Source organism: Amblyomma americanum, chromosome 6, assembly GCF_052857255.1.
Source record: "Amblyomma americanum isolate KBUSLIRL-KWMA chromosome 6, ASM5285725v1, whole genome shotgun sequence".
In the NCBI taxonomy this organism is placed as follows: domain Eukaryota; kingdom Metazoa; phylum Arthropoda; class Arachnida; order Ixodida; family Ixodidae; genus Amblyomma; species Amblyomma americanum.
In genome coordinates, this window is record NC_135502.1 from 65627573 (window position 1) to 65650970 (window position 23398).

The 23398-nt window shown below is 44.7% G+C and overlaps 1 protein-coding gene across 11 annotated transcripts in view; it reads left to right on the forward strand.

Annotated features, from left to right (window-relative positions):
- LOC144093615 (uncharacterized) overlaps positions 1-23398 on the forward strand; it is an 85707-nt gene that overhangs the window by 54950 nt on the left and 7359 nt on the right. For all 11 annotated transcript variants that reach the window (XM_077627182.1, XM_077627184.1, XM_077627186.1 and 8 more), the window contains 7 exons: positions 1730-1817; positions 5396-5596; positions 11878-12085; positions 17188-17264; positions 19471-19595; positions 20811-20899; positions 22331-22478. In XM_077627182.1, coding sequence (XP_077483308.1) covers positions 1730-1817; positions 5396-5596; positions 11878-12085; positions 17188-17264; positions 19471-19595; positions 20811-20899; positions 22331-22478 — 936 coding nt within the window. The remainder of the gene's footprint in view (positions 1-1729; positions 1818-5395; positions 5597-11877; positions 12086-17187; positions 17265-19470; positions 19596-20810; positions 20900-22330; positions 22479-23398) is intronic.

Genomic DNA, 23398 nt, shown 5'->3' on the forward strand with positions numbered 1-23398 from the left:
ACATGGCAAAAGCGTGAATGGTTCAAATACAATTCAGTATTATTCGCTTGGAAACTGAACATTGGAAATGGCTAAGTTTACCATATTTAATGCTTTTTTTTCGCTGAAAAGTGCTTTTTTTTTTAAGTTCGTGGATTTTTCAGAATGTTCTTTTATTCGGTTCGTTTTTTGGATCCTGTAGAGTCCGAAAAATTGGTCAGTGACTGTGTGCATAATGGTACCACTGCTTAGGACTTCTTTCGGGTTAACTATAAGTATCAGTTCAATGCATATCAGTAGACATTGAGCATACACACTAGATGTCTCTTAGTTCCTTGTTTGATGAGCAAGAATTGCAGGGCACTCTGGTCTTGCTGTTATTGCTTTTGCACATCCATGCATGAGATCGCAAAGAGGCTCACTAACTATTATTTTTAAGTGCGATAATGCCGTGAAACATAGTTTTGTTTGTTTTCCTATGTTCTTTGTATATTGGCGCCAGCACTTGGCATTACCACTTTGCTTGCGGCGTGATGCATGACCACAGCATTCCGGAACTGCCGTGATCACACGTGGCATTTTCTGCAGTGTTAGAGAGTGTTGTTGGCTGGGCTGTTTAAGCCTGTTATCTCAGAAGTTTGCTGCAGTCTTTAAAGGGCAACTGAAGAGGTTTTAGAAAGATATTGAATGTGTTAAACTTGCAAGTAAAGGATGCAAAGTTTTCTTGAGCTAGAATTTGAAATGGTGACATAATCGCCGAATAAAGCTGCCGCGGCATCCAGGCTTCTCTGCAATGCACAACACCGGGCGGGGGCACAGTGATGGCGTCATGTACGGTGATGCTATATTTCCTACAAAGAAACAGTTGCTTAAAGGAAAAAAACCAACGACACCTTGTGCAAAGCCCGCAAGGCAGTGTTTGTTGGCATCGGACAATACACGGCGGGATGTGGGCAAAGGAAGTGGAAATGTGAAGTTTTGGCAATGAGGACATCACCAAGTTTCTCCACACCTCTGAGACAGAGCGAGGAGAAGCCTAAAGATTTTCATCGGCGATTACATATGTCATCATTTTAAAAGTATTGCAAAAATACTTGGCATGAAATACCTAGAAGCTTCATACATTCGAATCCTTCAATCTTGTCGAGTACTCAAAAAACCATTTCAGCTTCCCTTTAAATTGAGTGCGTCCAAGACCAGTGGCTGTTCAGTTGGCATCGCTCATCAAGTGTACTTGCTGCCATTGCCACTGCCACCAACTTTTCTTTTTGTGGGCACAAGTTCACCCAACAAATCGCTTGAATTTTCGCCGGCCTGGTTGCCCCCACTTGACAACATGCGATTGTAATGGTATCCAGCGGAACCTTTACACATCCAGCACACCGCAAAAGGACTGAAATAAACGAAAAAGAATGAGAGAAGGCTTTCATTAGCGTACTGCTATTTTGGAGCTGATGGGAACGAGGCTACTACACGTGCGCATTTCTGTGTACTTTTATGCATGCATGCATGCACATGCTGTAGAGATGTCAGCCGTCCTAGATTTCTGGAGCTTACCTGGAAGTTCATGTCTCGTGGGCAAGAACTTTTGTGTGGGGGGTTAATCTATTATATTTGTGTTGTGGGCGATAAGTTTTGATTGAGAGATGCTCGAGGTTGTGCTCGAGAAATGTGATTGTGTGTAGCATGGTCTGCTGTAGCTTTCAGCGTACAGCAAGGAACCTGCATTTTTTATTACTGCTTTTTGCAGGTCAAAGTGCCTGACATTAAGGAACCCGAATTCAAGCCCTGTCAGTGTGGAGCTTGAGCTGGCTGGCCAGTACAGCAAGCAGTTTCGGGTGGGTTTTCTGTTTGGCGTTTACTCTGATAAACTTGTCAGAGCTTGTAATCATTCAGACTGCCATGGGCTGTTCAGTGTTATGATGACTTCTAGATGAGTGTGGATCGGTGAAAATCAGGTAGTTAGGTATCAATTCCAAACCATAATGTGATGTATTGATGATTCAGAGAGGTTATATTTAACAAAGACAGGGAACAGGAAAACAAGAGTTGAAAATTGTAGCATGAACTGAACTCCCCAAGGGGGGGCTCTTGATTGAACTAATTTCACACTGTTTGTGAGTATTCAAATATAAGTTAATCAAGTTCAGGGTGGGTTAAGACTTTATGCATTCATAGGACATACCTATTAGGGGCAGGCATGAAAGCAACGTACTACTTCATGTGGTGCCCACATTGGGTTGCTTGCATTATCAGATGCAAATAAGTGAAATTAAATGTATTCCTTTAAATGTGATCGAAATACCGCTGTGCCCCATTAATATGGCCCTGTTAATATGCACGACTTGAATTATGGACAGTTTTTGTAGGCCAGACTTTTTCAACGTATTTATGTCTCGTTAATATGGAAACTTGGGACAGTGTACAGGGTGAAAATGTACTAGTCCAATAGGACCAATGTACTTTTGTCCCGTTAATATGGACAGCAGTGAAAACAAAATGTTGAATACCGAGTGCCTGTGCCAGATGACTCACACTTGTATGTTGCATGCAGAAAACCAGGAAAAGGCAATGCGAAAGTGAAAATGCCGCAGTAATGGCCTTTTTGGGTGTGTGTGTAGTTTTAGTGGCAAGGCACCTGATCGACGCGCCTTACCATTTGCAGTATTGCATGAATTGATGCAAAAATTCTCTTTATGCGCTGCATTGGAAACCACATTCAGCAGCTGTAAACCGAGTGAGTAAAGTTCTTGGGATGTGAACAATTGTGGTAGGAGATCTTCATTACACCAAAAAGCCCCATCATGCGTCTCATGGACCGCTAGGTGCTTCAAACATGCTTCAACCTACATTGCGTGGTTTTAAAGATACTAATGGCAACCAGAATAATGCATCTCAACCTTCCAAGATTGCCTGGTTTCCACTGCCTGCCAGTAGTATACACAGAAGCAGTCCGTAATCATGAAACGTTTGTTTCTGAATACTTTTCTTTGTTTTTCTTCATCATTCGTGATTGCGTTCGATTCACTTTATAGACACTTCCTCGGGAACCGAAGTGTGAGGCACAACTGTACTGTAAACTGCTGGTTTTGAAAAATCTATGCACGCATGTTAAGGAGCCCAGCTTTGCTGTCTAGGTTGTATTCTTTTTATTCTTTTTAAAATGCTTTGTAAATGGATCTTCAGATATCAGATATGGATATTGGCATACAGATGTCAGCATGGCGTGCACAGCTCAGTTAATGGCTTGTGCGAATATAGTAGTTTGGTTGGAAGTGAATAGTAATCTTCTTCGAAAAATTTCGAAGTCAACATTCGAATATAGTAGTTCTGGTGCTTCAAATAGGTTGAATGGCACAGTACACATTTTCAAAATCATGTATACTATTTCTAATGCACAAAGCGATTACCTCAAAGAAAGAGTTCATCGAAGTTCTGGTGCACTCATTGAAGCTCTATCAACCTTATGCAAAAATTGCCACCTGAAATTGGGGGGAGTCAACAACACATTGAGCAGACCTTTTTGCGGGGTCTGAGGTAAGTGCAGCAGAGCTGGGGATATTGTACGCCTCGTGCTGGTGGCTGTTCTCGCCATTATTCTTGGAGATGTAAAAAAAAAAAAGGATCATGTAATGTGATGCAACAAATCTGAGTTGGCAGTACTGGTGGACGCCTTCTGGAGTGTTGAGGTGGGTGTGTGCGTGTTGGGTGGTGGCTCGTAGGCGGGAGATGCATATTTACTAGAGGGTGCCCTGATCTGTTAGGGCCAATGGGAGTGGAGTCTTCACATGAATGGCTTTTTCACTGAAAGAGGACTAGGCTGCCAACGCAGTAAAATGTCGATCAATGGAAAAGAAAAATGGTCAGCCGTAATTGGAGGAGTCAACCTACACACGGAGCCGACCTGTTCGTGAGGTCTGAGGTAGGTTAGGCCGAGCCACAGTCATTACATGCCTCATGCCGGTGCCCGTTCCTGCCATGATATTATGGAGCTCCTCATGTTGGAAAAAAGAAATTTTCAATTCGTTCGCAAATCAGTTCCGCTAACGAAACTTCAAACAGCGCGCCTTATAAGCACAAGTGAGAGGCTTAAAAATTACGCCGTTTTATTGCCTTTCACTTACCTCTGGCTGTTGGTCATAATTGTGATTACATCATTCTGCGGCTTATAGCTGCGCGTGTGCCACAAAGCTATCCCGCAGTATGTGCATTTGCTTAAGACTAATGCTTCGAGATTTTTAATAGCGAACATACGAGTCAAATCGAATATCAAACGCTTTATTATCTGACTGAGTATTCAAAATTATTGAATATTTGCACAAGCCTAAAGTTAACCAGTGCACTAACACGTCTGAGTAGCATTTATTTATTTAAGGGAAGTTCTTGCATGTTCATGGACCCTGGCGTGGAATTCCACTCAAACTTGTATGCACAGCACCAAAAGTTGGGCACCATCAATGTCAAATGAAGCATAAAGAGAGCAACCTAATTGGGAGCATGAAAATGCAAAAAATTTGCTGCGAAATAGGGCATATAGGCAACGTTCATTACAACTTCCAGGGAAGGATCATCGTGCTGTTGAAGTTAGAATCAGCTGTGCTAATATACAGTCTCTCTCACTTAAAGGGTGACTGAAGTGGTTTTTGGATTCGATGAGTTTAAAAGGGCTGAATGTGTTAAACACGCTGGTAAAGCCTGCGAAATTGTTATGAGCTAGCATTTGAGATGGCGGCATAATCGCCGAATAAAGCGGCGTTAGTGTTCAGGCTTCTCTGCAGTGCACAGCGACGAGCAGAGGCCCCGATTATGACCTCACGTACGACAGTGCTACGTTTCCAGCGAAGAAACTGCTGTTGCATGGAAGCAAACCAATCACCATCGAAGGTGAAGCTCACGAAGCATTATTTGACGGCATTGGACGACGCACAGTAGCATGCAGGCGAAGACAGCGGACATTTGAAATTTCGGCTTCCTATATTCGAATATACTTCAATAGCCTCGAGTACTCAAAAAACCATTTCAGCTTCCCTTTAATACCTTGTCTCCTTGTTTACATTTTAGGTGTCTTGTCTGTTCATTTGATGCTGATAGCACATGAGCATGGCTCTATCCACTGTGTCCATATGGCCGACACATATGGTTCAAAGTTTGAACATGTTAGCCCAGATCCATTATTCTGATGGCTGCCGCTGTTCCCATCTTTTTATAGAGCATTTTTTAAGCATGTATAGCTGTACAATCTTCATTTCATCATGCCCCTTCAAGTGAAGGTTTGTCCCTTTTTTCTTTATTTGACAATGGAAGCAAGATTTGGGGACACTTGCAAACGGCTCCTCACTGCAGCATCATTTGTGCACTGTGTGCTGTGATGATCTTTAGATCGTTATAGCATTTGTTCTGTTTGTGTTTCTTCCAGGCGAGATTTGCAGGAGCGAGAGACTCCAAAGGCACGTCAACCAGCACACAGCTGGAAGCCGGAGAGACCGTGGAGGTGAAGGTTACCCACAGCAGCCGTGCTAGCCCAGCAGCAGCGGCAGCAGCAGAGGAAGCCGCCCGTTTCATTCACTTGAAACTGATCATCAAGAGTCGCTGCGGCCGTGCTGTCGACACCAAGAGTGTGAGTTGCTTGGCAGGGAACAGCACCATTCTAGGCTGCAGCTTTCCCTTGCAGCGAAAGGAAGGCTGCAGAGTAGTAGTGGCCGTTCCACCAAGGCCGCGCGACTGTACACCTGGCTAGTCTGGCCACTTGCCGCATTGCTTTCCCTGCAGTAACTTCATTTCATCGCTGGAGCAGCTGGCACCATCTTTTGAAGCTTTGTGAAACTAGACATGCCTAACATATTTGTCGTAATTAAGAAAACTGTTTTTGTCTTGAATGTCAACATTGAAAGTTGGCAGTTGTGATATGCCCTAAGTAACGAATACAGTCGAGCCCGCTTATAACGAAAAAGAGCGTCATGCGGCATCCGTTCACTATATCCAGAAGTTGGTAGTAAGTGGATCACAGCTTTAAGAACAGTCAAAACACAAAATTTTTTCATTGCAAAAAAGTCCATAATGGACGTCTTTTTTTGCAGCGCAGATCCAATGAGGGAGGTTTCCAGTTTTTTTAAGGCAGAAGCATGCTCTTCGCCGAGGCCCTTGGCATAAACAAGTTGTCTGAGGCTGTCCTCATCCTCATCTGATTCCTCTGCATCACTCTTGTCCCGCACTCCGGAAACAATGCCCTCATCCGTGCACGGTTCTGCGGTGTCGATGTCGTCATCGACAGAAATAAATCATTCCAACCATAACCCCCCTTGTCAGAGTCGACGGCGCGCTGCCACAAATCGCCGCCGGGCTGGTCATCTTCCGAAGCATCATGCTCGGCATCAGACACTGTGTCGATGAGACAGTTCTGCTCGCCAGTGGCCATCACCTCCGCCCAGGCTGCTTTCATCATCTCTACCGCTGAATACATTGGAAATGGGCACAGTGTTCCTGTCCGGCATCCCGAATTACAACCAGGGCCCGAGATTTGAACGAAGCCAATGAAACGTCTGCACCGCAACAAGACTGACAAAAGCGCATGATGGGGTAGACGTGCAACGTGCACAGGCGGCAATCAAGCTAAAGATACAGACGCACAGTGCCAGCGGAGAGACCAATGAGGGGCATCCGTTAACGTCAGTACAGCCACCTCTTGGCTCCCACAGAAGGCCTGCTTCATGGAGCGTGGCCTCTGCGATCAGCATCGGCGGCGGTGCTGTTGATTGCGGAGGCCGCGCACGGATTTGTAAGAGAGTGAGGAGAGGGGAGCGGAGTTGCGAGGAGGGGCGGGAGGGCGATCTTGGAAGGCATGTCGATGGGGAAAGGGCAGCTCGCTTGAGAGCGGCACAAAATAGGGTGGGCAGTTCGCCTGCGATGAGGCTCGGGAAAACATACCTCCCGCCGCGCGCACAACGGGGTCAGAGGCAGATTATCTCACATCACGGTAATAACTGCAAGCAGCGACTGTATTCTAATGTGTAGGAAGAGAGGGTGTGTTTCGGTTCTCTAGCTTCCTCTCCACTGCCAGAAGAATGTCACAAAGTATGTAGTGCTTGAGGCAACTATGCCCACAGCGCTTCAAGCTGTCATGCACCATTCATTTTTATGATTCTTTCCATTGGTTTTCAATATTGTTTTGTGTTTAGAGTGGTTAGTGTCTCCTTGCTCAGGTCACTCCAAATGTATATTTAGGGTCCTTTGATAGGTTTACTGGGCGCAAACTTTTCCCTGGTCCAGGGACAGAACCAGCCAGCATTATGATCCATCTCACAAGTAGTTTGCAGCAGTGTTTATTGTAGGTTTGCAAGTTACAGCTCTTTCATGCAGTCAAGGCTGTAGGAACACAACAAGTATTCCCCCTTTATATCTGAACAATGTAGAACTGTATTTTCGAACAATTAATGCAGTAACAGAATAGGTAGATCTTGCTCGTGTTTTTCAAATACAGCGAGTGTTTGTAACACTCGCTGTTTCAAACACTCGCTGGGGTCAAAGTTGGGGTCAAAGACCCATTTCACCCTAAATAAGACGAGCACCAGACCAGGGGAAAGCTTGTACCCATTGTATCACCGGTAATTGCATCACCGGTAGTAATTGCCGGGCCCCTTCAACTTCGTTATAACGAGGTTCACCTGTACTTGTGAGATGAAGTATAGAGTTGCCACCTTCAATTAGAGGGCGGCAAGATCATTGTATGGTGAAAGAATCCTTGCACATCAGAAGAGATTCCTCTATAAGAAGCTTAACGAAGAATGTGTTACTTTATTAAATTTAAATGCAGAAATAATTGCGGTTAAGATAGTCAGGTATTCATTTGTTTTTGAAATGCCATAATTTACATTGTTTTTTTTTTCTTTCATATGGCTTTTGCACCATTTTTACAGAACAGCTAATCAGTCATGTCTGTAGACATGTGTGCGTTGAACAGGGGCGATCTCCATCTAGCAGGAAGGTCTGTCCTTCATTCAACCCAGCACAATGGTGCATTCACTCCAGGTGGCACACAAAGCTGTCCCTTAGCGTTGTGCAAATATTTTATGTTTGGTAGGAAAGCATCAAAGGACCTAGTATTGTAATGGAAACAGGTTTTCTAATTGCCACATGTTGGTCTAGCATACTGGCATCAGTGCGCCTGCTTAAAAATAAAGGTTATTTTTGTAAGCATGGTTCTTACCACATACAGCAAATCTGACTAATTTGAAACCTGTTGGACTGCATGAAATATTGTCACGCAGGTAAATAGTCTTGCAGGTGTATCAAGGACGAAGCCCAAAGAATTAGGCACAGCAGCATTCAGCAGTAACGGCCGAAGATTGACAAGCCAGCACAGTTCTTCCTCTGATGTCTTCGTTGCTGTCTTGAGAGCTTGTGGCAATATTTTTTAAACTTGTTTTCCAAATAATAAATATTCAAAAACAAAATAAAACGAAGGAAGGCAAGCACGAAACATTATTCAACTGCACGCAGGACCGCACACAGGACCTCAGTTTATCATCATTACCATTTATTCACCCTTAAAGGCCCTTCTGTTAGGGCATTACAGAAAGGAGATGGGGAGGGTCCATAACATATCAAATTTGTCAGAGTTGCTGCCATTGCACTCAAGAAAGATGCATTTAACTTAATAATGATCAACGCCTACAGTAGTAGCTTATTTGGATTCATGGTCATTGCATCACTCCCAAAATTCAATCACCTGTGTTTCAAAGTCTTCAGTGCATGGCAATGCATCTTTTTCAATGTAACTCAGTTACTGCGAAAACTCTTCGCCATTTGCCGACACTTATACAGTAAAACATCGTTGATACATTGTTTTTTAATTGCGGGGAAAAGGCGTATTATCCAGGAAAACGTATGATCCAAACCGCCTGATTTTGAGAAGTGTAACTGTTGAATGAGGTAAAAAGATATTCATTGACTGCTTCACTTTATAAAAATGTCAATTTGCATTTCTTGGCACGAGCTGAACAGATCCTATCCCAGTGCTTGCTGAATTCAGTCCGCGTTCGCACTGTCCTTAGCACGGAAGGAAATTCGTAACGCATCCGGCTTGTCGACGGGAGTGATAAAGTAGCCAAAATCTCTTCCTTGTCATTTTCTGATGGTTCGCCCCTTTGCAGCAAGTACTGTGGGAAAGTCACCACGGTGGCTGATTGTCGCAGTGTTCCTGCTTTTTAAGCTGTGTATCCCAGACCCGGGCCGTTCGTATATACCCTTCAGGCGCTGCATCCACATATGTGGACACAGCTTAAGCATGCTCAAGTTTTTATATACAAGGCGAATAACGTGCTCTTTCCATTTTCCATTTGGACCCTCCCTGTCAAGCTTGTGGTGCCATCTCTCTTGCGGCTACAGCGAAATGTGTTTTTAAAAAATAAGCAAAGATGGGTATCATGACGTTTTTTTGATGGGGCGAGTAAATACCTTTTATTTTTGCATGCTATCTTTTCAAATGGTCGTCAGTGATGCAATTTACTGTTTGGAATGTGTCGATAGGTAAATGTAGAAATGGCACACCAATTTTCTTAGTCGTAGATAAAGAAAAAGTGCTGCGGTGGACATTCAGAGTGGCTCGTCCACAAAACATGGACATGGCGCCTTAATGTTGAAGTTATCAAAGGGGTGTTTTCTGCCCACAGTGCGCCATTTTTTTGGGAGCTTGTAGTACGAAATGGGTATTATTGCGTACAGGTGTTGAAAACTATGATTTTAGAAGGAGAATGTTGTACGACTCCAGCGCTGAAGCGTTGTTCATGAAAGTAGCCGATGGAGAAGCGCAATGGACCGAGCAATGAAGACCTGTAGATGATTGCAAAGAATGTCACTACGCTGAGCCACTGCCGACAAACACGTGTTATGATCAGTGCTTAAAGTTACAAAGGTCCTGGAGGGTCTCAGATTCCTTCCAATGGTGAAACGAGATATGAGGCCCCACATGCTAAAATGTAGACTGCAGGAATCCGAAGCAAGAAACCATTCTTGTGCTTCTTTTCAATGCTAGTCTGAACATTTCTTCTTTGTCGTTTTGAAACTTTTGCTGTGGATGTTAGCAAGAATCATTAACATTTTGTATAAAACCGGAGGCAGAGAAAAATACAAAGTGGCACCACTGCACAAGGGGAGATGAAAAAGGGGAAGCCGAGCGCTCACACCACGAGTCAGTTCAGAGCTGGCCGCTATGCTCTGTTAGGATTCAAGTAGTAGCATCCCACCACTGCCACCAGTTGCTGGGATGGGGTAGCGTGGTAGGGCCGGAGAAGGGACGAGGAGGTCGGAGACGAGGTTACGAAGGAAAAGGCAAGGAAAACTTTATACAAAAACTATTTACATATTGTACAGGTGAGAGCAACTGAGAGTGCTTCTGAGCATAACAGCTCCAAGGCTACAAAACAACAATCAGCACACTGGTAGAGAATTGGAATAGTTTGTCTCAGGACTTTGACTTGAATTGAGCAAACAGCGACCTTTAACAATTATTTCTCCTGTTTGTAAACACCATGCGGAAAACAGGCCGCAAGCTCTCTCTCTCTCTCTCCCTCTCCGCCTGTGCTCAGATCACTCAAGACCTCTTCAATGGAGCCAGACTTTAAGCACTGCTTATGATGGAAGCAACCATTGGCCCCAACTTTTGAACACATTAATTGCACAACGGTGCCCACGTGAAGGCTGCACATCTAAAAGGCACGTTCGGTGCAGTAAATATCTAATTTTCCTCTGCCTGTCGTCGCAGAATGACTGTTTTTATCTTTTATCTGTTTCATAAGTCATGAACTCGAGAATAATTCTTTGAATCGTATATTGTCACAGCTAAAGATTTATTTATGTCTAACGATCAGTTAGAAAAGGGTAGCAAATGCTGCAGTAAACGGCGCTATGTCTAAATATGTGGATGCAAATAAAATACGTTCAAATGCAAACATTTTTGCATAATTTTTTGCACCTCACTTCTGCTTGGTCCACTGATTGTGAGTTACGCAAGAAGAAATTTTTCATTTCAACAGATGAAATTGGCGTTTAATGGGTTATGAGCGCATCAGCATCGCTATAGTTTGTAGAAGCTTCGCCTCCTTTCCCTTAGGCACCACGAAGAAACCTCAGCGTTTCTCCTCTTCATATCGCGTCCCCGCAGAAACTGCTGGCGCGAATGCTAGCACGCAGTTTTTTTTTTTTTTTTTTGTTCTTGGTGGTGGTGGTGATAGTGGTGGTGGTGCTGCTGTTGCTGCTGCTTCGCCTCGTTGCGTCGAGCCACTGCAGAGAACCCACCATGGCAGGTGACTGCCGCACAAAACAAGTTGCGTGCCCTCTCGTTTGGCCCACTTGTATGTTTGGAAATGTGCGGTTGGTCAATAAACATATTAAACGACAACAATTTGCCGAAATTTTAAGCGTAGTAGTCGGGAAATCGTGTTTTTTGGGAACGTATTAACAGGGGAAAATAATGGTGGAACTCTGTGGGACATTTTTTATTGTGTGCGATTTTTAGCATATGAACCGGGAACGTATCAACGAGGTTTTACTGTACATGCCGTTGTTCTGGCATGTGCAAGGGCAACGGCCAAGGCCAGATGTATGCATGGCACTACTATAAAGCACATGCGCAGAAGGGCTTACGATAGAACCAGGTGTGATCAGTAAAAAGCGGCAAGAAGAGAGCACGTGTGGCTCATTGGCATAATGAGGCCGGCGCCAGGTGTACTTCGTATCAACGAGTTTGGCACGGCATGCATGAAATTAGTATACTTTGTTCGTGGCCGCGTGGTTGAGCTGGCCAGGCTTCTCAAGTCAGAGTGCCATCAATCTCTGTGTGACTCTGCTGCGTAAGGCATTGCAGCGTCCTAATGAGACGTTTTTTTTGTTTTTTTTTTGCAGGTGGCACTCTATGCTTTCAGTGGAATGCTGCGTGTAGATGTGCATGACACTCTTCTACTCGGCCCACATCGTCACCTAGTTGACATGGGTCCGCTCCTTTCTGAAGGGAGCACAGTGATAAGGAATGTCACCTTGTTCAATGGCGGCGAGTGGGATGCATGTGTGCACTTCGCCACGCCCGGCAGCATATTCCTGAGCAACTCGCCAGGTGATGACCCCCTTGGAGATGGTCTTGACTGATCTCATTTCTTGCTTGCTATCTTCTGCTAATGGTCAAGTGCAGCCATGCACCATGTCTTAGCCAGGACAGTCCTGTTATAGCAGCTTTGTCCTGGTGTTTCATTTACATGTGTCAAAGGGACTCAAAAGATACTAGATTTGATGTCTTGTCCGTTAGCATCCGAGGAGTATCGCTCCTGGTCTAAGTTCACCATATTTCTTTTTGCAGTACTAAATACATATTAGCCATATATTTTCTCATTCCTAGGCATATTCAGAGATGTATATTTCTAATGTTTTCTTAAGACATATATATTTACAAGAAACACACTTTCTTTTAAAGAGGCCCTCGCAATCCCCTCTTGATCTCGCATATTATCACATTCATGTGGTCGACTGGACAGCTGCAAAACATCTCAGCCAAGTTACACAGCATGTAATGCTTACAGTGCACAAAGCAGAGGGCTTATTTCTTCCTTTCAGCTTCTCCCTCATGTGGTCATGGCATAATAATTAAGTTGGCAGTTGCAAATTTCAGCCCCCACACCCGTCCTCCCGCACTTATTCGAGGTACCACTGAATACAGCGCACATGTTGAGTGAAACTCTGAAGGCTGAATATAAGTGTACATTCAGTTCCTTGTCTGCTGTTGTGCATTTAGGAGACATCTCTTTATATAACATCGCTCGTAATGTGCCCCGTCGTCTTCAAGGCATTTCTCATGACTGAATTAATGAGGCTGTGCGTATTTCCTGCACATTTGGTGAGAGGGATGATATTATCTGTGGTGCCCCTGTAGAAGTTTCTTTAGGCGCTGCGCAGAGTGAGGGCCATGCCAGTGGTGGCGGGATTCGCAAGTACATGTGGGAAAGGGGTGGGCCGCACCAACCGCTCGCCATATATTTCAGCGCTGTTGTGTCAAACTCAGCTCCTTTTACTCGGCGTTTGCATTGGGCTATAAACAACATCCACTGCAGTGCACTGCGATACGAACTTCAAGGCATGTCCAGCAACATTTTTTTCTAGTTGGATGTTCATATACTTACTAAATGCATTGTAGACGCATTTTGTTGTAAGATTGGCCGTCATCATGAGCTGGAGCATTCAATTTGATCACATTTCACTTTAATACAGCATAGACCACTTATAACGCATACCGCGGGAGTCGAGAAAATCCGCATTATAAGCGGTACTGCACTGTAACCAAAACACAGCTTTTCCATGCATTCGCGTTTTCAGAATGGCCAGCCTACCTTTCAAAGTGCACCTGACAGCGTGTCAGAGACGCAACACTGCAATCACAGGCAGCATAGAAGTTTATTTCATGTTTTTGTCGAAATGACGTAGTGAATGAAAGAACATCATTTTAGCCTGGCACTGCGACTGAACTGCGTTCCTAACGACTTCATCTTCAGAAACAGTTAGGCACTTCAGCGCTTGCTCATTGAGGTTTCTCTGAGCACAGTAGAGGCGTAGTTTATTGCAACAGTCAAGCGCATCTTTGCGCGAAACTTCTGCTGCACTTTCACTCGCTTCCTCGGGCTCATCCTCGAATAGAGGCCCATCGCAACCGCGCACCGCTGCCAGGATGTCTTCATCTGTGGCGGCTACCTCACACACAACACCTTTTGGGGTTGGCGGCGATGACAAGCTTATCTCATGCCAGTCCTTGAAACGCTGAATCGAGCCGTTCAGTGGGTTGAAACCATCATACCCCAAAATTTTTGCAATGCATCTGGCCTTGGCTTGCAGTATCGAGCCACTCACAGGAACTCTCTGGGCCCAGACCTCACGAAATCATTCAAACAAAGCGGCGACATCTTCGTACTTTGACGCACGAATCCACTTCCTGTTGTTGCAACTTGTCGCTGTTCTTCCAAATGGAGGGCGCAGTAGTGTCGGCAACACTGTACTTTTTGCCACCGTAGCCTATTTCGATGCTCTGCTATGTTTCGAGAGCTTGCCGTTTCCTGGCTTTCGGAGGACCAGACGCCACCGAAACTGAAGACAGCAGAAGCTGGTAGACTTGCTCAAGTTGTCAGCTGACCTGACTACGTTGTAAACTTTTCGCTACATGCGACGACACATATCTCACTCATGGGCTCAGGCATGACAAGATGCTGCCGCATATGTACGTTGTATGAGCAGCGCTTGCAGCGTCATGCCATGCACTTGCTGCGGCGGTCTTCTCTTCAGCATGCTCGTCTGGCCGTGCCGTCACGTGCTTTCAGGTTTTGTCCAATCAGTATGCCTAACGAATCGGAGAGTGAGAGGAAAAACGCCTGCTTTGCGACTTTACTTTTTGTAGCGATAGCTACACTACGGTAGCATTTCGAGCCTTCAGCGTGGCGGCGTCGCCACGCTGTCACGTGGTTGGTCACGTGGTTGGTCACGTGGTTTGGAGCAGCTGCCGGTGGCGCGGCGCCATGGCTGATCACGTGGTTTGTCACGTGACCAAGTTCCACTCAGCCAGCTGTAGCTATCGCGTCACTCCAGATTTTAACCAGAGCTAAACCACCGCCAACTTTTTTTTTCTATCCTCTCCTGCCTTTCGCCTTGCCTTGAACCATGCCAACAGCGCTCCCCCGCCCCGCCGCCTGTTGCCCCCTTCTTGCACAATCTGGGAAACACGCTCCTCCCGCCCGCTGGTACCCATGGGCCCGCGCTGGTACACAGGCCACCAGGCTTTCCAGAAACTGCACTATATGTGGTCTTCGGTTACGCGCTGCCACGTGTTAAGCAGTACGCCAATGCATTGAACTCTATGGGAAGCGTAGTGGTTGTGACACAAAGCCGCATATAATACAGTCCCGCATTCTAAGCGGTTACGTTATAAATGGTCTGAGTTGTACCTCCTTTTTTATTCGGTCATTTTTCTTGGAATGCTAGCTCTCTAGCTAAAGGTCACTGGTCTATGCATACTTGTAGCTGTCAATATTGAATTAAGCATTCAATAGACACCTCAACTGCGCATGAGATAATCTTAACCTGCACTAATGTTGCACTGCGCAAGGCGCCTTTTTGCATTTCGCCTTCGTCGAAAAGTCGAAAAGCAGCCCCGCCATAGCTGAGACTCACTTAACGTTGCATGCAAGCAGAGTGCAGGATGCGACAAGAGATGCACGCCTGATCCGTAGTGTGGTGCAAAAGCGAGTGGCCATTGCTCGCTAGTGGAGCTAGTCACCTTTCCTACTCTACGCTGCAACCTGTGGAACCGGCAGGAGAGGATAAAAAACGAGTAATCGCAACCGAGAACATTGGCCATCCTCATAGCAAACGGACGAGCATTGGACACTGCACTGCCGTGCGTATTTTCAAAAGTGACTGCTAAGAGGCCTTCAGTGGCACCCCGATAGGCAGTGCGTGGGGCACATGGGAAAGTTATCGCTTGTGCTGTGATGGAAGTCGTTGGTTTGCTTTGGCTTATGTTTGCTTGGCTAAAGCGTGCTTGCTAAGACTGCATGCTCAAATCAGCATAACGGAAATGGCAACCATCGTGTTATCAATGCGTAAGCATTACTTTGCTCATGCGTGGTGCTAACAGAAAGTGTTAGCAGAAAATGTGGACACTCACCCAAGCTTACCCGAGTTACTCAGTAGCTCAGGTAAGTTCTGAGGAACGCCACGCAAGCTGCGGCTAATGGGAGGAAGCTCGGGTAAGCTCGTATAGTAACTCAAGTAAGCTCTGGTAAATTCTCCTGCTCTGGTGGCTGTGACAGGAACAGCCGCCTGCCAGTGCAGTGATGCATCGCTTAATTGCTGCGCCACTGCACTGGTAGTGGTATGAGGACTCGCCGCCATTTATGAATGTTAATTAGAGAATGGCCGATTCTGCATAATAAGGGCATTGACCCACGGAGCTCCAATGGTGTGCAGTTTGGTAGTGAACGCGAACTAAGTTACACAAACGTACAAACCACAAATGCATCGACAGAAAGAGCAGTAGTGCGCAATGCTTTCACATTCATAGCACGTAAGCAGACTTAAGTGCCCCCGATAGTTTTTACATCGTGCAAGCAGTTCACCTGAATGCCATTGGCAGCATGCGAGGTTTCCTCTATGTCTGCACATTTTAAATGAATGAAAGGCTGTGGACATTGCCTAATAGTGTATTGCGCAGCTCATTCTGCAGCATACACTCATGATAAGATTACACTTCATTGTCCCTTTAATGTTTTGCTTTCTGTTGAATTCTAATAAAACGGAAGGCTATCATCATAGATCCACTATGCTAATATATGAGGGCATACACTATGCTAGGCATAGGCAGAATGATCACAGCTGCAACTCTGGCGGTATACTATATTTAGTCCACAACAAAATGCCCTTTTTTTCTCCTGGAGAAATTTGCAAAAATCTTAGGAGAATGTTCGTTACAAGGAGTAATGCTAGCAATAATTTATATCTTGACAACTAAAATAGCAAAATAGCAGGTACATTCATTCTATCAATGCATTTATTATGCATGCAAATGCGGTAATGAATAAGCTCTGTACGGATGCACAGAAGTTAGCTGTTCTTGTTTCAACCTCATGCAGATTGTTTCCTGTGCAGCTGAATTACTAATCTGGAGGCCTCCGCAGTGGCATCTCTTACAGCTTTTCAGCTTTTGGACGTTAAGCCTCACATACCATACCATACTGTACCACTTTTTTTGTGCCACTGTGATCTGTTGCTCTTGCCTCGCTATTTTCTCCTACCATTAACTAGCACAAGTGTGATATATTTAAAAGAGAACAGGGCCACTTTAGCCTCTGGTAAAAACACATCAGCTGCGAACTTGCATGACAACTTTTTCCACTATTGAATCATAGGCATTTTTGTGTTTTCGTGGTTTAACTAGTCATATGCTGCTGGCAGGCAATGCTCATTATTATGTTTCTGCCTTGTAGCTCATCTCATTGCTAACAGCGAAATTTTAATAGCATGTTGGCCGTAGGCAGACAGATCTTGTGATGGTTTAGTTATCGTGCACTTTTTTAACAGTGCAGCTCTCCAGGCAGCAGAAATAAATTTTCCCTGCTCATAAAACGTTTGGCTACATATAGCTGCAATGCTTTCTGACCTAAGTTGACTGACTGTTGTATGCAGAAACTGCAAAAGAAGCTGGCTATGGTGAGCTCTCAGTGTCTCCATCGTGCATGGTGCTACGTCGGAAGCAAACCAAGGTTTGGAACACTTCTATTAGCCTCAAGGAATGTTACTTGTTGCAGGAATGGAGGGCTCTTGCAAATGTTGTAGCACTTTCTAGGAAGTGCTCTGTAAATGAGCTCTATGAATGTTTGTTGCAGAAGAAGGAAGACTTGTGTAATTACGGCTTGTTTGTTGTAGTCTCCTTTATTCATGCACGTGCTTGCTTCTCACGGTGTCCATATTATTTGTTTCATGCTCGCGCCTCATGCTGCCTTCCTCATGAAATGGCGCCCAGTTGCTATCATGCGTCATGACATGCTTTTCGTTAAACAAATTCTGAAACTCTATTTCCTTTGCGGGCACAAGAATAAATTTTCTATCATCAGGAAAAGAAAAAGGGCATATTGACTTTTGTGTTGTGAAAATAGATAAAGGCCTAGTAGAGCAGATTCCATCATTGGTGTGAGTATCGATAAGTATGGTAAAAAGAGTTAACAGGGGACGTAGCTTTCAGCAAGACGTTTTATTTCTGGATGTATCAACGTGGAATTTTTTAAGTATATTGAAAAAAACTTTATTGCTACTCTCACAAAGTTTCCCTGTTATATCTCCAAACAATTATTTTCAAGTATTAAAAGGCTGCAGAGTTGAGAAAATGCATTATAAGGCTGGTTCAACATTCCTTGCATTCCTACTGATATGCTAAAAGTCAAAACATTCTTTGAATTTTTTTTTTCACAAAACAAACCTTTTGGTTTTGAATTTTTGCAGTGCCATTTCGGTTGACATACTGTATATACTTGCATAATGAACCAACCCCCCACTTTTGTCTGTGAAAAGTTACTTTTTTTTTAAACCATGAGCTTATGTCCTCAGTTTTCGAGAGGTCCGCAGCACAGACCTTGCAGCAAACCAAAATGCTGCTTACTGATAACATCACTCATGTTTGTTTATCTTCTGAGGAGAGCTCCTGTGGAAGGCGGGGGGAGGGGCTCGGCGAACTTGGTAGAGCGCCAAGATGTTGTGTGACTTGACAGAAGCATCCGGCTGCGATACTGTGTGCTTGAAAAGCTGGAAAACACGCGAGCATCAGGAGCATCAGAGAGGAGTGTAGCAGTTTAAAACAGAATGCTATAAAACATCCTCTACACTGAAATGCTATGAAGGAAGCAGGGCCTTCAGACCTTCAAGCGATTTGGTAAGCTCGAGATCGGTAGCGAAAATGCCTTACCCCTCACCGTCCTGGGCATTTTTTTCAAGCTCGCGTAAACAACACGCACCCGACCTTGAAGGCCGGTGTTCAGCATGTTCGCTTTATCTCGCCGCGATTTGCCGGTGCCACCGGCTATCACATAATCGTCACATCACGCTGTGATATGGCAAACACCTTTCAAAATGAACGATGCTAAACACAAGCCACACGAATGCGTCACCGCGTGTTGGCAGCGACCCTCCCAAAAAAATCTGTTGAAACTTTTTTCCTGCGTAATGAACCTTTCCCCCAAATTGACGTCAACTTTTCTGGAAAAAAAGTGGGTTCATTATGCGAGTATATGCGGTATCTAGAGGGAGAAGGAAATTTCTTACAAGAAATTTAAAATTCACAAATTGAAAACCAAAGAATGTCTTGAACCGCACTATGGTCCTAAGGGTGCAACAAGACAAACGGGGTCAAAATAGATAAAACAGTCATGAAGAAATCTGCTATGCAAGGCAAGTATCTCGGCAGAAAACTGTAACGGAGGTAACACAAGTCTTTCAAAAGTAGAATGCAAGGCAGCCCCTGACGTTGTTGGAGCACTGCATGGAGTGGTGAATGCTACTATGTCAGCATAATCTTGAGCTTGCGACTTCCATCGTGCATAGTTTTAATTATGCTACATGCAAAAAGATTACGGGTCGGGTAGGAAGAGCTTATTGGTTTTTTATCGGTTTTGTGTGAAAGAAGCTCATGTTATCTTCTGGCTCCTGCAATAGAGGCTCAGTTACTTGTTTGTTTGTTTGTTTGTTTGTTTGTTTGTTTGTTTGTTTGTTTTAACATTGATATTGTATCTAACATTTGTTTGTAGTTTTATTTAAGTGGAGCGCGGGTACCCTCAGTGGTTTTTGAGTTTTACTGCTGATATTCATGAGAGAATATCAGCAAATACACATTTTAGGTGTATTCAAGGCACATGTATTACCTTCTCATCATCAGATATGAACCTGTTGAGCCAAGCATGTTGTGTTTGCTTGCTGCAGGTGGTGACGTTGACATACCAGTTCGGGGCCACCAGCTCTCAACTGTTTGGTGAAGATCAGATCAAAACAGTGGCAAACATGAGAGTGCTTTATGGCTTCGAGGCACTCCGACAGGCGGCCAAGAGGCTAGTCTCTCTTCTCCTATCTCCCACATTCTGCGGCTGCATTTATGTATTATTTATTTAGTAAATACTTGCATCGCCTTAGGCATTACAGCAGGGGGGGGGGGTTACAAAACTTGATGAATTCGAAACAATACACATAAACAAAGGCATCAAGTTTCACAAAGCTTATAATGCAATCAAAGCGTGGAAAAAAATATCTCTTGCTGATAGCAACAATTTCGGGCAGAAGTGTGTTCCAGCACAATTTGTTCCAACAATTCCAACAATGTGTTCCAAAAATTTGAATTGTCCAACAGTGTCTGTCTTTTTCTGATTGGCCAGCCACTAGGAAGCACTGCAGTTTTGTGCTCAGATACATTGCAGCATGTCGAGCACCTGTTTTTGGACACAAAAGTTTATAGGATGCGGGTGTGCAGAAAAAAATATTTAGTGCACTAGCACTTATAGTGGCCACTCCTCGCATTTGGGCTTTCTTTGTTTGTCTGTTTGTCTGAAGCCGGTTTTGTGGCAGGCTGCTCACCTGCCCACCAGCCAGGTGGTGGGCAACCTGCACACCGTGTCAGGCGGCAGCCCATTTTTTTTTAATTGTGAGAGGCTGCTTGGAAAGAGCAACCTGGGTCGCAAACCAACCCAAGCAATCTAAGTTCCACCAATGGCAACACCCGCCCTAGCACCTGACAGGTGCCACTGCGGATGACTTACTACTCGGAGGCTTACCACCTTAGCCTAGCAGAGCAGCACAGCACCGAAACACATCATGCTAGCGCGCATATCTGCATTTGGCCTTATTACCCAAATCGACTGACTTTTTTTTTTTTTTGTCGTCACTCAAATTGATCACTTGAAACATGTTAGTATGGGGATATGTGCATGCTATATCTTGTCGTATATTGTAACATTTAGATTGAAGCAGGATTAATATGTGGGGAACTTTCGGGAGGTAGCACTGCGAGAAATTTGTTCCTGAGTATATGCATCTCTTAAATTTTTCCTGACAACTGGACAAGTGTTTTGACAGTAAGGTGTGACGAGGCTGTGTATTATACTATTTTTATGCTTGTTTTTACTGCTGCCTCCCTCTGATGTAACATTTCTGCGTAGAGCAGAATTCACAACACGCCACAACGCATGGTAGAGTCTACAGCCACTCGAGCACTAAGCTGCATCAGGTAGAAACATATTGAAGGAGTGCTAATGTACCAGGCTTATGTGCAGGTCATTTGCAAAGGCTGGAGGCAAGAGGCAGCCATGTAAAGAGCTGCAGCCCTTTCTTGGAGCATTTGAAGATGAAGGCCAAATAGATGGTGAGCTGTTCACGACATTTGTATCACAATAAGGTGCACCATTTTATGGAACATTTTTTTTTTACAGTGCCACCTGTTTAGGCAAAGGTTCCTAGCAAACCCATATAGTGCTTGTAGTGCTCGTCGCTTAAAAGCACCTGCAATTGTGTAACCACTCCGTGCAGGTGCCTTGTGCCTCACGATAACATAATTTTTATCAGATGAGAAATGCAGTCATAGCATGATTGCAGCGGACGCCCTGAAACACCGCTCAAGATAACATCCTGAAATGACTGCATGGCACGACATCGAGCACGCCTGCGCAGTAGCAGCAGTTGTGATCATACTGCCAGTGGCAATGTGGCACATCATTCGCATTGTGGGAGGGCCATGGATGTAGTTGAGATGGAGCATGAGCATTGTGCTCTGAACACTGCCTGTAAACAGAAAGGAAGAGCCAGAAATATGCAACAGGTTGGACATAGGATGAATGCTCGCAAGACTAAGCGCAAACAGGCAGCACACTTCCTCCGGCAGATGAAAAGGCATGTAGGTCCATAGTGCACCTGCTCCATTCTCCTGGGGCTTTACAGTTGGGAGCCAAGTCTTCAAATGATGTGGCATCGCTACATGTGTTATCGCAGCGCGGGGATGTCAGATATCATCTCCACGTGCACATTCATTGTCTGTGAAGGACGAAAAGGCGTGTGGTACACCTGCTCATAAAATTTGGAACAGCCATGTACTGAAGCAGTGAGATAAGAGAGATCAATGGTTACTCAGCGGGGCACCCTGGAGAACTTGATGCAGGAAGGAGAGGAACAACACAAACTATCAAAAGAAAAAAAGCACGCACACAAATAGCAGTCGCTGCAGGAGAGAGTAAGGAAAAGAGGCAGTGAAAAAAGAGAAAACTAAACCAATGCCTTTATAAAGCAGTGTAACACGAGCTTGCTGCATGCCCCACTCTTCAGCTCATTCCATGCACAGTACACTTTGTTATTATAATATAAAATATATTTAGGCACTTCGAGCATGCTTACATATCCTTTTATTGGCACCTCCCTTAAGGCGAAATTGTTATAGGAAATTTTCATGGCTCCTTCAAGTTCCTATTAAAGGAAGTCTGCTGTATCATTTTTCACTCAGTCCTTGACGTCTGGTAACCACGTCTTAAATGTTCCCTAACCAATCATAACATCACTAAGGTGATGTTGCATTGGTGTAAGGTCTAAAGGGCATTGTGTTTAAGGGCTGGTCATTTCTTTGTAGATCGTACTTGCAGGCAGAGGTACAAATTTTATAAAGCTTGGCTAGGAAAGTGGTCACTAAATAGCTACAATCATCACTTGCCAATATTAAGAGGGATGACTGACTGCACAAGTCCGAAGTGCATGCATTCCTCTTCTGTGCTCTTTAACATTGCTGTACACTTCATCTGTTTGTTGGCAGCCTTACCTGTGCCGGGAAATCTGACTGAAGAGGTCTTTTTAAAGACTGTTTCACAAGCAGCCGCAGCCATCATTGTGAGCACAGAGGGCGCAGCAACACTCCTTCAAGCGTCCACCTCTTCCTGCTCCTTTGCACCCCTGGAAGATCCGTAAGCTGACCAGCACATCTCTCTTGTTTTTAATTTTAAGTGAGAAATGAACGTAAGCAAGTGCTTACAAGAAAACACAACGATTGCTCCCTCAGAGAACCCTTACTTCTCCCTACATACACAGTTTAAATTCATTGACCCAACTGCTGCTCGCCTGCAGTCACACCTTGATGAAGAAACTAAGTAGGCTTCAAAATGTCATGCTTTCTTGCAAGAACTTAGTTGGCGTTCATTTCTCACGTAAATTAAATTTGCATTCCTGACCAGACAGACCTCTTGTCTAATGATTTCTCTTGAATCTGTCTTGTCTTTGCTGATGTTACCGTAAAAACCCGCGTATAACAAGGTTTTTTTCCCATAATTAGCGTCCTAAGTTTCCGCCTCGTACTATTTGCGGATCCGAACAAAAATTTTCGAAGTTGCTTGAAGTTTTGGTTTCGTTATTGCGACGTGGCTACGGCTTGGCTTCGCTACTCTCGACAAACGACGTCACGATGTCGTTTCTTTGTTAGTGATCCGTTGGGTGTGCCGGGGGGTCGTGGTGTACCCTGTGCTTGTTGCCAACGCACGTGCTCGATTGTAAGCCATGCTTCGTGGAGTGGATGTTTTTTTGGGAGCAAGATGTCAGGGTCTTGAAAACAGTACTTGGCTGCTTTTAAGTCATCGTGAGATGTCGTGAGAAAGGGTGGATGAATGAGGATCTAGTCGTAGACTGGGTAAAGTCTGTGTGGTGTAGGCGACATGGTGCACTGTTGTCTCTGCCGTCCATCCTTGTGCTGGATGCGTTTCGTTGCCATTTGGCTGACTCGGTGAAGAGGCTGCTATGTGACTGCGGCACTGAACTCAGTGTGATTCCGGGTGGGATGACGTCACAACTACAGCCCGTCGATGTTTGTGTGAACAAACGCTTCAAGAATGCA